This window comes from Ranitomeya imitator, chromosome 1 (assembly GCF_032444005.1).
Source record: "Ranitomeya imitator isolate aRanImi1 chromosome 1, aRanImi1.pri, whole genome shotgun sequence".
Lineage (NCBI taxonomy): Eukaryota > Metazoa > Chordata > Amphibia > Anura > Dendrobatidae > Ranitomeya > Ranitomeya imitator.
In genome coordinates, this window is record NC_091282.1 from 725,051,924 (window position 1) to 725,064,546 (window position 12,623).

General features: G+C 48.2%; 1 protein-coding gene across 1 annotated transcript in view; it reads left to right on the top strand.

Annotated features, from left to right (window-relative positions):
- Window positions 1–12,623, top strand: part of RPAP1 (RNA polymerase II associated protein 1) — a 151,172-nt gene that overhangs the window by 25,159 nt on the left and 113,390 nt on the right. The window contains exon 5 of the mRNA XM_069732537.1: window positions 10,894–11,050. Coding sequence (XP_069588638.1) covers window positions 10,894–11,050 — 157 coding nt within the window. The remainder of the gene's footprint in view (window positions 1–10,893; window positions 11,051–12,623) is intronic.

Consider the following 12,623-nt stretch of genomic DNA (forward strand, 5'->3'; position numbering starts at 1 on the left):
ATGCCAGCCATGTGACCGCTGCAGGCAATCACTTGTCTCCATACAATGTGGCATCGTAATGTACTTGTAAATACTTTTTCTGGTAATTTACAGTGTCCCCCAGATTCTGGGTGTTGGATATGGAGAATTATGGTTACTAGGTTCAGACATTGCTGCGCAGTCCTGCATCACCCTCATAAGCTGACGATCTAAAGCTGTTTTCCGCTCTTTCTCAAATCGACTTCATCTCTTGCATGGAAAGGCATTTTCAGACATTAGTGACATTGCCTGGATATACATGATCCGGTGACATAGTTTCCTTGGAAACTATAAAACATGATGGATTTCTTTGTGTGCCGTTCATAGACAGCTCATTAGCTGAGGAAACATCGGAGGAGAGTTGGCGGCAGACACTTTTAATTTCACTGAATGACACATTGGTTATAAGATTCATTTTTACAAAAAGTCATTATCAAGAAAAAGATCTTGCTTTTAAGTATTTTTCATACTACGTGCACATACTACACAACTGTTTTTGTAGCAAAATCAGAAATATCGCGCGTTGTATTAACAGTTAGCCTGTAGCTTTAAATAGTGATCACCCTGGATGTCAGGTTTTAGGCACGCGCTTCTTGTCTCTAGAATGCTACTATTCATTCACACAAAGCCGTATTTAAAGGGACAACCCCGAACCAGCCATCCGTGAGATACCTGCTCAAGCTGGGTTTGCTAACTAGGGCGGTTGTCACTTTTTGTGCTTGTTTTCGATCTGGTTTTCCTAAAGGTTGTCCTAAGAGCAGAGAACATGGGATTATGGGGTTTTTCAGATCAAGAAGTGCTGTAACTTTTTGCTCTGGCTAATGCTCCTGGTCTGGAGCAAGCTACTAAAGGTACCGTCACACTAAGCGACGCTGCAGCGATACCGACAACGATGTCGATCGCTGCAGCGTCGCTGTTTGGTCGCTGGAGAGCTGTCACACAGATCGGGGGCCGCGCTTAGTAACCCGATGTTTACCCTGGTTACCGGTGTAAACGTAAAAAAAAAACAAACACTACATACTTACATTCCGGTGTCTGTCCCCCGGCGCTGTGCTTCTCTACACTGACTGTGAGCACCAGCCGGAAAGCACAGCGGTGACGTCACCGCTGTGCTGTGCTTTACGGCTGGCCGGCGCTCACCAGTCAGTTCGGGAAGCTGAAGGCGAGGGACATGACCAGACACCGGGAATGTAAGTATGTAGTGTTTTTTTTTTACATTTGCAACGGTAACCAGGGTAAACATCGGGTTACTAAGCACGGCCCTGCGCTTAGTAACCCGATGTTTACCCTGGTTACCAGTGAAGACATCGCTGAATCGGCGTCACACACGCCGATTCAGCGATGTCAGCGGGAGATCCAGCGACAAAATAAAGTTCTGGACTTTCCCCAGCGACCAACGATCTCCCAGCAGGGGCCTGATCGTTGGTCGCTGTCACACATAACGATTTAGTTAACGATATCGTTGCTACGTCACAAAAAGCAACGATATCGTTAACGATATCGCTATGTGTGACGGTACCTTAAGAGTGTGCACAGTACAGGCAAGCTGCTTCCAGCAGTCAATCCAGCAGGACGAGGGTAGGATCTTCGGGAGCTGTGTGGTCCTCCCAAAGATGATGGGATAAACCCTTTAAATAGCTCTATATACTGTATCAGTCTTTACCATACAGGTGAATCCAGTGATCATTGGTGGTCTCTATTTGTACTAATTCGTTTTCTTTTTTCTTCTTCATCTGGCGCAGATCTCTGACTTCCTTATGACCACGACTCATCTCTGCAAAATATAGCACACTTTTGATCTCATTAATAATGACCCTCTTTTATGGCTGCCCGACATATGATCCTACGTTGGAAAACTGAGATAAAAACCTGTACATATATTGAGTGCTCTAGACCTACAGCTGTCCATGCTTTTTGTCAGATTGTGGTACCTTTGGGACCCTATATGCGACCAGTCTGCGCCTTTTATAGTCCGTAGGTTAATAAGAAGTAGAGGCTGGAAGCAAGGGAGTAATACATGGCTGCAATATCTGAAGACCCACAGGGATTCTTTAGTCTGATACCATGATGTCACATTGTTCTGTATAGGTGCTGAATACCAAAAGCACTAGGAGGTTTTTTCTCCTTTGCCTCATTGGGGGAGACAGGACCATGGGTGTTATGCTGCTGCCACTAGGAGGCTGACAGTAAGTGAATACAAAAAAGGGTTAGCTCCTCCTCTGCAGTATACACGCACACGCTGGCTCCAGCCAAACCAGTTCATGCTTATTGACTGTAGGAGGCACATGGTTCTGGTCGTCAGACAAATTTTTATTTTTACTTTTTTATTCTTATTCCTTTTAATGGATTACAGGGGCTCCTCAAACCAAAAACAGGCGGGAATGTGGAGTGTCGCCTCCACATACCCCCTCCTGCACCGTTGAAAGGTATGCTTGAGCTCTCTTTAGGGGCTGGGCGACGGATCCCTTCAGGGCACTGATCTCCCCACTCCAACAACAGACGGGAACATGGAGTGTCGCCTCCATGTACCCCCTTCTGCAGTCAGGCTTATTACAGCCAGACCAACAGCCCTGCTCCATCCTAGGGGAGTTAACTCCTAGGATGTCCAAAGGCACTTATGGCGTCTGTGCGGCCCCCACCGCATCACCACTGACCAAACAGCGGTGATGGAAGGAGGCGGATGGTCCCTCTCCACATCGTGGACAACTGGATGGTGGATGGAGGGTTCCCTGCAATGTCCGCTGCAGTAGCTGACGTGCAGGCAGAGCAGTCTGAACTCTGCGCTTCGCTGTGGGTAAGTGACCGGGTCAGGTTCGGCAGGAGGGTTCCTGTAGCGTGCTGTAAACGGTCCTCGTCTGTCGATAACCTTCCTGATGGTTCATTGGTTTTCCTCTCCTCCGGGTGCTTTCCGCCCAGCCCCAAAAATGTAGCCCCCCAGCTTCGGGTCCTGCTAGGCCGCAACCCGGAAGCCCCACCCACCTGCTTGCATCACACCGGCGGCTCTGCCCACGCACTTGCTGCTTCTCGTTTACGGCGAGTCCGCCTTCTGGTGTTCCCGGCGGCCATTTTTTCTTACTGGCCGCCTTTTCTACACCTGTAAGGGGCTCCAGACGTGACTGCTCACGGTGCTTTCTCCATGAGCTACTCTCGGTTGCCGCCTTTTTTACTCGAGTGGAATGTTCAGGAGCACAGAGCATCGGGAGGACCGGCCTCAAAGGGCCACAGGACCTGGGTAAGATTCCAGCTGCATTTCACCCATTGGCCCTTCTCTGCAGTAATTTCTTGGGTTATTAGCCACGATCCTCCCTATTAAGGCATGTTTTCAGGTTGACATACTGAGGTACACCATGTCACTCTCTAAGACATCCAAGAAGGCTAACCAAACACATACAGTGTTTTTCACCTCATGTACTACCTGCCAGACTTTGTTGCCACGGGGACAGAGTACGCCACTCTGCAAGGCCTGTGATCCCGAATGCACTCAGGAGCCCTCCGCCGCTACCGAATCCAGAGTACCTAGTCCCCCTGAGAGGGCTTCGTCACTGCCGCAGTCCGTGGCCTCATTGGCTAAAGTGATTTAATCCCTCAAAGATCCCTCCATGGGTCGGGGCATTCGTCAGCCTGTCTTAGAACGTTCCTCTACTAGACGGGAACAGTCAGCCAGCAGGGGCCGCTCTGTCACAAATTACACAGGCATCTAGAAAAAGGACCCATAGCACGTCTCCTGGGCTCTCTCGTGCCTCGGTATCCGTGAGCTCCGTTTCTTGCTCCCCCTCCCCAGGGGTTCACAGCGACCAGAACTCTTGAGTACGAATCTGACGGGTCTCTCTACCTGGACTCAACGGAGTATGAGATGATGGTGGATACTCGCATTAAGGCTGTCAACCAAACTTTAAAAGTTGACGAGGACCCGCTGTGTCCTTCAAGAGGACCAAACATCCTCACAGGGTGTTTGCCAACCATACGAAGTTTCAGGACATAGTTCAGCGACATAGGGAGCGGCCGGACAAATGCTTCACACGACAGAAGCCTCTTGACCCTTTTACATCGCATCTGCGGAAGGAATGGGCTGAATCCCCTCCAGTTGATCCACATATATCTCGCCTGGCCTCCAAAACCCTCCTATCCTTACCAGATGGATCCTCGATTAAAAATCCCACTGACCGTCAGAGAATCTTGCTCACTCAGTTTTTGAAGCCTCAGGCTCTGCACTCTCCCCTTCTTCTGCCGTGGCATGGGTTGCTAAAGCAGTGTTCTCCTGGGCGGATACCCAGTCCAAAATCATTCAAGACAGTAACCTTCCCCCGGAGGCATCGGATCTGGCCAATCAGATCTCCCAGGCGGGGGACTATTTTTGCTCCCTTCCCTGGATGCGTCTGTATTAAACACCTTCTCCATGGTATTCACGGTGGAAAATGAGTTGCTAGGTGAAATGCCGAGAGACAAAGAAAACCCTATATTAAGGGTCACCAATCTAACCCAAGAAGAGGTGTGAAACCGGCTAAATAAGATTAAAATAGATACATCTCCAGGTCCGGATGGCACATACCCATGAGTACTAAGAGAACTAAGTAATGTAATAGACAAACCATTATTTCTTATATTTAGGGACTCTATAGCGATGGGGTCTGTTCCACAGGACTGGCGCATAAAATGTGGTACCAATATTCAAAAAGGGCTCTAAAAGTGAACCTGGAAATTATAGGCCAATAAATCTAACCTCTATTGTTGGTAAAATATTTGAAGGGTTTCTGAGGGATGTTATTCTGGATTATCTCAATGAGAATAACTAATATCTAATCAGCTTTTATCAAGAGGTAAGCTATAGGCTGGACCAAGGTGAGTCATTGGACGTGGTATATCATGATTTTTCCAAAGCGTTTTATACCGTGCCACACGAGGTTGGTGCACAAAATGAGAATGCTGGGTCTGGGGGAAAATTTGTGTAAATGGGTAAGTAACTGGCTTAGGGATAGAAAGCAGAGGGTGGTTATAAATGGTATATTCTTTAACTGGGTCGCTGTGACCAGTCGGGTTCCGCAGGGGTTGGTGTTGGGACCTATTCTTCTCAACATATTTATTAACAATCTGGTAGAAGGTTTACACAGTAAAATATTAATATTTGCAGATGATACAAAGCGATGTAAAGCAGTCAATACAAAGGAAGATAATATTCTGCTACAGATGGATCTGGATAAGTTGGAAACTTGGGCCGAAAGGTGGCAGATGCGGTTTAACAATGATAAATGTAAGGTTATACACATGGGAAGGAGGAATCAATATCACCATTACACACTGAACGGGAAACCACTGGGTAAATCTGACATGGAGAAGGACTTGGGGATCCTAGTTAATGGTAAACTTACCTGGAGCAGCCAGTGCCAGGCAGCGGCTGCCAAGGCAAACAGGATCATGGAGTGCATTAAAAGAGGTCTGGATACACATGATGAGAGCATTATACTGCCTCTGTACAAATCCCTGGTTAGACCGCACATGGAGTACTGTGTACAGTTTTGGGCACCGGTGCTCAGGAAGGATACAGTGGAACTAAAGCGAGTACAAAGGAGGGCAACAAAATTAATAAAGGGGATGTCTTCCTGGAGCGTAACAATATTGTATCTTACAGTGATTAGGATCTTTAGAAGGACGTAGATCTGGGGATTTATTCTGACGGAATATAGGCTGAACTTGTTGGACAAATGTCTTTTTTTTGGCCTTGCTAACTATGTTAACTATGTATGTTAACTGCCCCCATATAGGATAGGACAAAACCCGTATGACTGGTGACTTGAGCCTGTTTATAGGGTCTCTTAGATAACCCGGCTCCGTAGGTGTCACCGTGCCTCCTGGGTGTAGGTGCGGACAGGTAACCTGCAATTAGCTGTCCTGCCAGTCTCTGAGATAGGACATAGAGGTCCTTACTCCCTCGGTGTTCCGGCTACCGGGATGTTGCACCTCAGAAGGAGACAGCTTGAGCGGGGCTGGTCCCCTTCTGGTATCCTCTCCTTTGCTTCTACTCCCTTCACGCTCGTTGCAATACAATTCTGCCTTTCAATGTCTCTTTCTGGGAGCTGCAGCTCTGAGGGCATGCACAGCTCCTTTGACTTTCTGTCCTCCTCAGACTCTGATCTGGAACTAACAGAACTCCTCTCTGGAGCTCTGCCAGGAACTGAACTAACTTTCCCTACAGACTACCAGTTATATATCTATGGGGAGTAACCTAATAAATTGGAGCAGAAGCTCCCCCTGGTGGTCTGGAGTGTGAAATGTGTTGCATGTTTGTGATACCTGGATGCTGTTATCCTTCTTTGCCTCCAAACGTAGCATCACTCTCCCCGAGAGGAAAGCAATACCTCTGCGACGACCTGGACCCTGGGGCGCCGCACTCCCCCCGTTAAATCCAGTACTCCCAGACTGGGAAAAGAAAAACAACAGTTACAGGTTAGCAAAAAACATACAAATTTTTGAAATGCAATAAAACAAATTAATACTATATCTAAGCTTCCCTTTTATGGGAGGTGAGGACACTTGAATGTTGCATTAACTATGTACATTGTGGATCCACTTTTAGGAACAATCTAATGGAACAGTGCAACAATTGACTGACTAAGAAATAAGATGACCCTTACGGGTACACTCTTAAGTGCTAAGGCAAACATTCTATCTTTATTCAAGTGCAAAGTTTTCGTCCAACTCCCGCGGGTTACTTTTGTTTCTCTTCATTTTATCAAAAGTGCATCAGGATATCAGTACTCACTATTGGCTATATTGAAACACCATTCTAACTAAATTCAAATTTCAGCTTTCATTACTATTTACTACATTAACTCTTTAATATATTCTAGCAAAGTGCAACGATTAAACATTCCCTTTAAGGGTTCAAACAGTATTCAAGTTTCTTTCCTTTTTGAGGTAGTGCAAAGATATCAATCACATTAATGTTCAAGTCAATCAAAACTCGCAAAAACGCAGCAATGATGCGAGGGACCAGTCATTAAACCTCAACGTTGGCATTGGGTGGGCTACAAGGCGTGTATCCAGACCTGGAATCCTGCCGCGCCAAACAGGTTTTTCTTCAGGTCTCTGGAAAACAAAAGACTTTCTAGCAACATTAGAAACAGTCCCTTTAGAAGCAGTCTCTTTAAAAGCTTCTTTTGTAAAACCAGTAGGAAGCACCTTTAAGAAGGTGCAAACTATTTACAGCAATGTTCTGATCATGCACAGTTCATGATTCTCAGTTCGTTAAGGCAACTTGTGCAAAACTTAGGATCCTCTTAAAAACTGAGGACCCCTTTAAGGAATAACCCTGGCCGGGTTCAATAAACTTTAGCAGCAAAAGGGTAACTGAACTATATACAGTCAGTGTTCAAGTTTTTCTTTGGTTTACTGGGATAGCACGGGTAATGGCAGTCCCTTAGGGTACGGGCGGCTACCAGGTGCTATATAGGGTGCGCCTGCACTCCTGATGGGGGTTTGGGTGCCTACTGACCTCTGTTCCACAACAGCTTTGGTGCAGGTGATGGCTGGCACAGTGGCTACTGCAGTCTCTGTAGTGGTAATAGTACACACCATACTTTTTGTAGTAGTGCAGGCAAGGGTGACAGTAGGAGTAGTGGTAGTTGCAGCTGCTTTAGCACAAGGGGGCAGTGTTACTGCATGAGGAGGTACGGCTGGTGTCTTAGGTCTAGACAGTCTTGTGATGGGGTCTTTGTATTTGTGAACATTGAGAGCGAACCACCCTTTGGCGCCAAAGTGCCTGGTGTAGGTGACGTGATCTCCGGGGTAAAGATCCCTTTCCGGGTGTCCTTCCCAAAGTTGGGACTCCACGTCCCTCCTGTTAACGAAGATTTCCGCATACAGCCCCTGCTTTTTTATGAAACCCAAGCCTCCTTTTAGCTTGAAGGTTACCACTATGCCCTGCTTAAGCGGGGCCTGGTTGACATGGTGGTCATTGTGGGCCTGGGCCTTGGCTTGCAGATCCCGTTCGTCAAAGGCTCTGCGCTGGGCCTGGTGTTCTTCCTCCCTTTCCTCCCATTGGTGGGTGAGCTGCCGCTGGTACTCGTCCCAGCTCAGGACCTCCAGGGTTTCTCCCTCGCTCTCCTCCCAGGGAATCCCATGAGATCAGGTCCAGGATTGACCCTGCGGTACACTGTCTTTTCCACGTAAACCTCCCCAGGTAGGTTGGCGGGTTGAATTGGGGCCTTTAAAAACTGCTCCGGCTGGACCCGTAGGGAGGTGGCGCTGCAACAAGGTCTATCAACAGTTCATCAGCTACCGGGGCAGGGTTGGCGTCCTTACCTGCCGCTGCGGTATCTCTGGTGCCGGTCTGTCCTGTTGATGGCGGAGACTGTACTGTTTGACGGGAAGCGGTGCTGGAAGCGGTGCTGGTGCGTCTTCCGCAGGCGCCGCCCAACAAGTTGCCTTGGCACTCAGCTGCATCTGTAGGAGCTGGTCGATGAGGTCTTCCACTCCGGCCTGCAGGAATTCAGGGCCGACTGGTGACGCCTGATCGCGGTGTCTTACCAGGTGGCTGGGGGAGTCCTCTGCTTCCACCCCACGCTCTGGTTCCAGGCTGCTGGCCATGGCGTCCTCCACGCTGCTCCCTCCGTCCTGGTCTTTTTCCCGCTCTCTCTCCTCCGGAGGTGGTTCTTTTTTCTTGGTCTCCTACCGCCATTTAGGATCAGGAGGCAGATCTCTGCTGCTGACGGACATATATCTATGGGGAGTGACCTAATAAATAGGAGCAGAAGCTCCCCCTGGTGGTCTGGAGTGTGAAATGTTTTGCATGTTTGTGATACCTGGATGCAGTTATCCTTCTTTGCCTCCAAACGCAGTATCACTCTCCCCGAGAGGAAAGCATTACTACTGCAACGACCAGGACCCTGGGGCGCCACATGGGCACTTCATCCGGAGGTCTTCCAACAGATCTGTCATCGCTGGGGGACTTCGGATGTGGATCTGATGGCTTCTGGGTTAAACACCTAGGTGCCCGAGTTCATAGCTCAGTCTCGGGATCCAGAAGCCATTGGGGCAGATGCACTGGTTCTTCCATGATGTCCGTTTCGTCTTCCGTATGTGTTTCCCCCCGCTTCCATTACTTCCGAGGGTCATCAGGAAGTTCAAGATGGAGGGGTTCCAGTGTTCCTGGTTGCTCCGGAATGGCCACACCGGGCGTGGTACGTGGAGTTGGTACAGCTTGTCATCGATATTCCCTCGCGACTACCAGATCAACCAGATCTGCTCTCCCAAGGTCTGATTTGCCACCAGAACTCAGGGGCCCTGTGTTTAATGGCTTGGCCATTGAATCCTGGGTCTTAACTCAAGCTGGGTTCTCCCAACCCATGGTTTCTACCATGTCTAGCACCCAGAAGCCTGCATCGGTACGCATCTATCACCACACTTGGAAAGCCTTTTCCGCATCCTCCTCTCGTCTTCTCCGTCCCCACCATTTTGGAGTTCCTCTAGACTGGCCTGGATTCAGGCCTGGCGCTTGGCTCCTTCAAGGGTCAGATCTCCACCTTATCTGTTTTGTTCCAGCACAAGATTGCTTCCAAACTGCAAGTGAGGACTTTCATTCAGGGGGTCTCCCATATGGTACCCTCCTATAGAATGCCGTTGGATGCCTGGGACGTTAGCTTAGTTAGTCCTGGGTGTTCTGCAGGAGACTTCTTTCGATCCGCTGCAGGACGTCTCGCTGACCTACCTTTCTTGGAAGGTCGCCTTTCTTGTTGCAGTGACGCAGGCTAGCCGCTCTGTCCTGTCAAGCCCCTTTTCTAATTTTCCACCGGGACAAGGTGGTTCTCAGGCCATCCTCGTCCTTCTTGCCCAAGGTGGTCTCTTCCTTTCACCTTATCGAGGACATTGTCCTGCGCTCGTGTTTTGTGGCACCAGTACACCATGTATGTTGAGAGGGCTCGTCACACTCCGGATCTGATGAGAGCTCTCAGAAGGTACATCTCGTGTACAGCGTCCTTCCGTAAGTCGGACGCCTTATTCGTTCTTCCTGAGGGTCACAGGAAGGGACTAGCCGCTTCAAAGTCCACAATAGCCAGGTGAACACGCTCGGCTATTCAGGAGTCCTACCATGTCAGAGGCAAGCCTATCCCAGCGGGGATTAAGGGACACTTCACTCGGGCGGTGGGCGCTTTTCGGGCCATTCGGCACCAGGCGTTGGCGGAACAGGTTTGCAAGGCGGCGACTTGGTCCAGTCTGCATACATTCTCGAAGCGCTACAATGTTTCAGACTCAGACTTCTGCAGAAGCTGGCTTGGGCAGACGGATCTTGCAGACGGCGGTAGCGCATCTCTAGACAGTTGGTACATGGGGGTTTTGATCTGCTTTGCAGGTTCCCCACTCAGGGACTGCTTTAGGACATCCCATAGTCCTGTGTCCCCCAATGAGGCGAAGGACAAACAGGGATTTTTGTGTACTTACCGTAAAATCCTTTTCTCTGAGCCACTCTTTGGAGGACGAAGCACCCACCCTCTTAGCCTGATGGCTTGTGCTTGTTCTTTGCTTTGACATGTTGTACCCTGATTTGATGTTTATGATCTCCTACTGCTTTGTGACTGAACTGGTTTGGCTGGAGCCAGCGTGTGGGTGTATACTGCAGAGGAGGAGCTTTTTGTATTCAGCTAGTGTTAGCCTCCTAGTGGCAACAGCATAACACCAATGGTCCTGTGTCCCCCAATGACTGGCTCGCAGAAAAGGATTTTATGGTGAGTACACAAAAATCCATGTTTTCTTTTTTTTAGTTTGATTATAAAGGTTAGTTTTATTTTATTTTTTCTTATTCTAGATGCAATAAAACTAACGTTTGGATAGGAAAACCTACAATTTAAGCTAGGTCTTATTTTGTGATTTTTGTTCTTGTAGGCTATGGCAAAATCTGGAAAGGTAAGCATTTTTGCTCAAAAAATGGCTGCCAAAAGAGCCACAGAGGCAGCAAAAAGTGGCGAAGCCTCTACAGCTCATCCTCAGCATGGTCCCTGTGTTGTACCAGTGAATGTCCTTCCCTCTTCCCAAACTACAGGTAAATTGCCGCTGAAGTTGTTTGTAAGTTTCTTACTGTACAGAGGACATCATTTCAGAGAATTCCGGTAGCACCGAGTTTTCAGTATCTCATGTTGTGTACCTATATTTCGACATGCATACAAATTTCCCATGAAGCGGATGATGAGTGTGCTGAGTATGGGGCTTGCATTCTCCCATTTTTTGCTGTTTGGCTACATCTAAATGTTGCTTCCAGCCCTGGAAGAAGTGATATTGCCAGTGATAACGGCAACCGCCATACTAGCAATTCTAATAAACCTCCAACTAGAGATCAAGAGCCACTGAAGTTCTGTGCTAGGGCATAGTGCTGGCCCTTAGCAAGCTAAAAGGGCGTATTTTAAAGGGGTTGTCCAGTCATCCACGGGATAGGTGATAACTTGTAGATCGGTGCTGGTCCGTCCGCTGGGACACACATCGATCTCCAGGACTGGGCACTTTTATCTCCGTTAGATGGATTGGCGATATGCATTCACCACCTCTGATTTTCTATGGGGTTGTTGACAAGACCAAATACAGCGCTTTGACAGTTCCAGAGGGAATAAATGGAGCCGAGGCTGATCATGGGCACTGCTGATCAAGTCTAATGTGGATAAAAGTGCCCCTTTCTAGCAATCGTGGCGGTCCTAGCTGTCGGAAACCTTCTGATTTAGACGTGATCACCTATACCTTGGAAACGTGATAACTTTTTTTTTTAACTACACAAAACACTTTGAGGTATTCTTGTTGAGGCTACCCCATTAGGCCCCCACAATGTGGCAGCTTGACCATCACTGTGCTCCTAAAGGTGTTTTCTTACAATTAACACTTGGGCTTCTTTCACACTTCCGTCTTTTGCAGACCGTTACAATGCGACTTTCTGTGGAAAACATGCATCCTGCAAAGTTGCCCGCAGGATGCGTTTTTTTTCACATAGACTTATATTACCGACGCATCGCGACGTATGGACACACGTTCCATACGTCGGGCACTGGATGCGTCGGTATTTGGCGGGCCGTCGTATCGGAAAAATGTTCAAGAGAATGTTTTTTCGTACGTCCTCTTCTGCATTTTTTAATGCGCATGCTCAGCCGGAACTCCACCCCCTCCTCCCTGGGACTTTACAATGAGCAGCGGACGCGTTGAAACACTGCGTCCGCTGCTCACGTCACTCACAAATTTACAAACTTCCGTCGGTACGTCGCGCCGACGCCTGGTGACGGCCGAGTACCGACGGAAGTGTGAAATAAGCCTTATCTGTCAGTTTCACTTCTTTCATACAGGGGATAATGGACCTTGTTCTTGTGATCTGAGGCCCTGACGGTAGGGTGAGTGGGCACTTAGGGACCATATACCCAATTTGGGTAAGTGTTGATTTTAGGAAAGCCCCTTTAACTGATTTGTGTAGATTTTAGGTTAAACAGCAGTACAACATTTAGATTTTTGTTTTGCGCTTGTTAGTTTCAAGCTCTAAACCTTTCAAATAACTCAATTACTCTAGATCCCACAAAGTGGAATCTTAGGGTTTGTACACTGTTTGGTAAGTTATCACCAATATATAGAGTAGGTGATCGCTT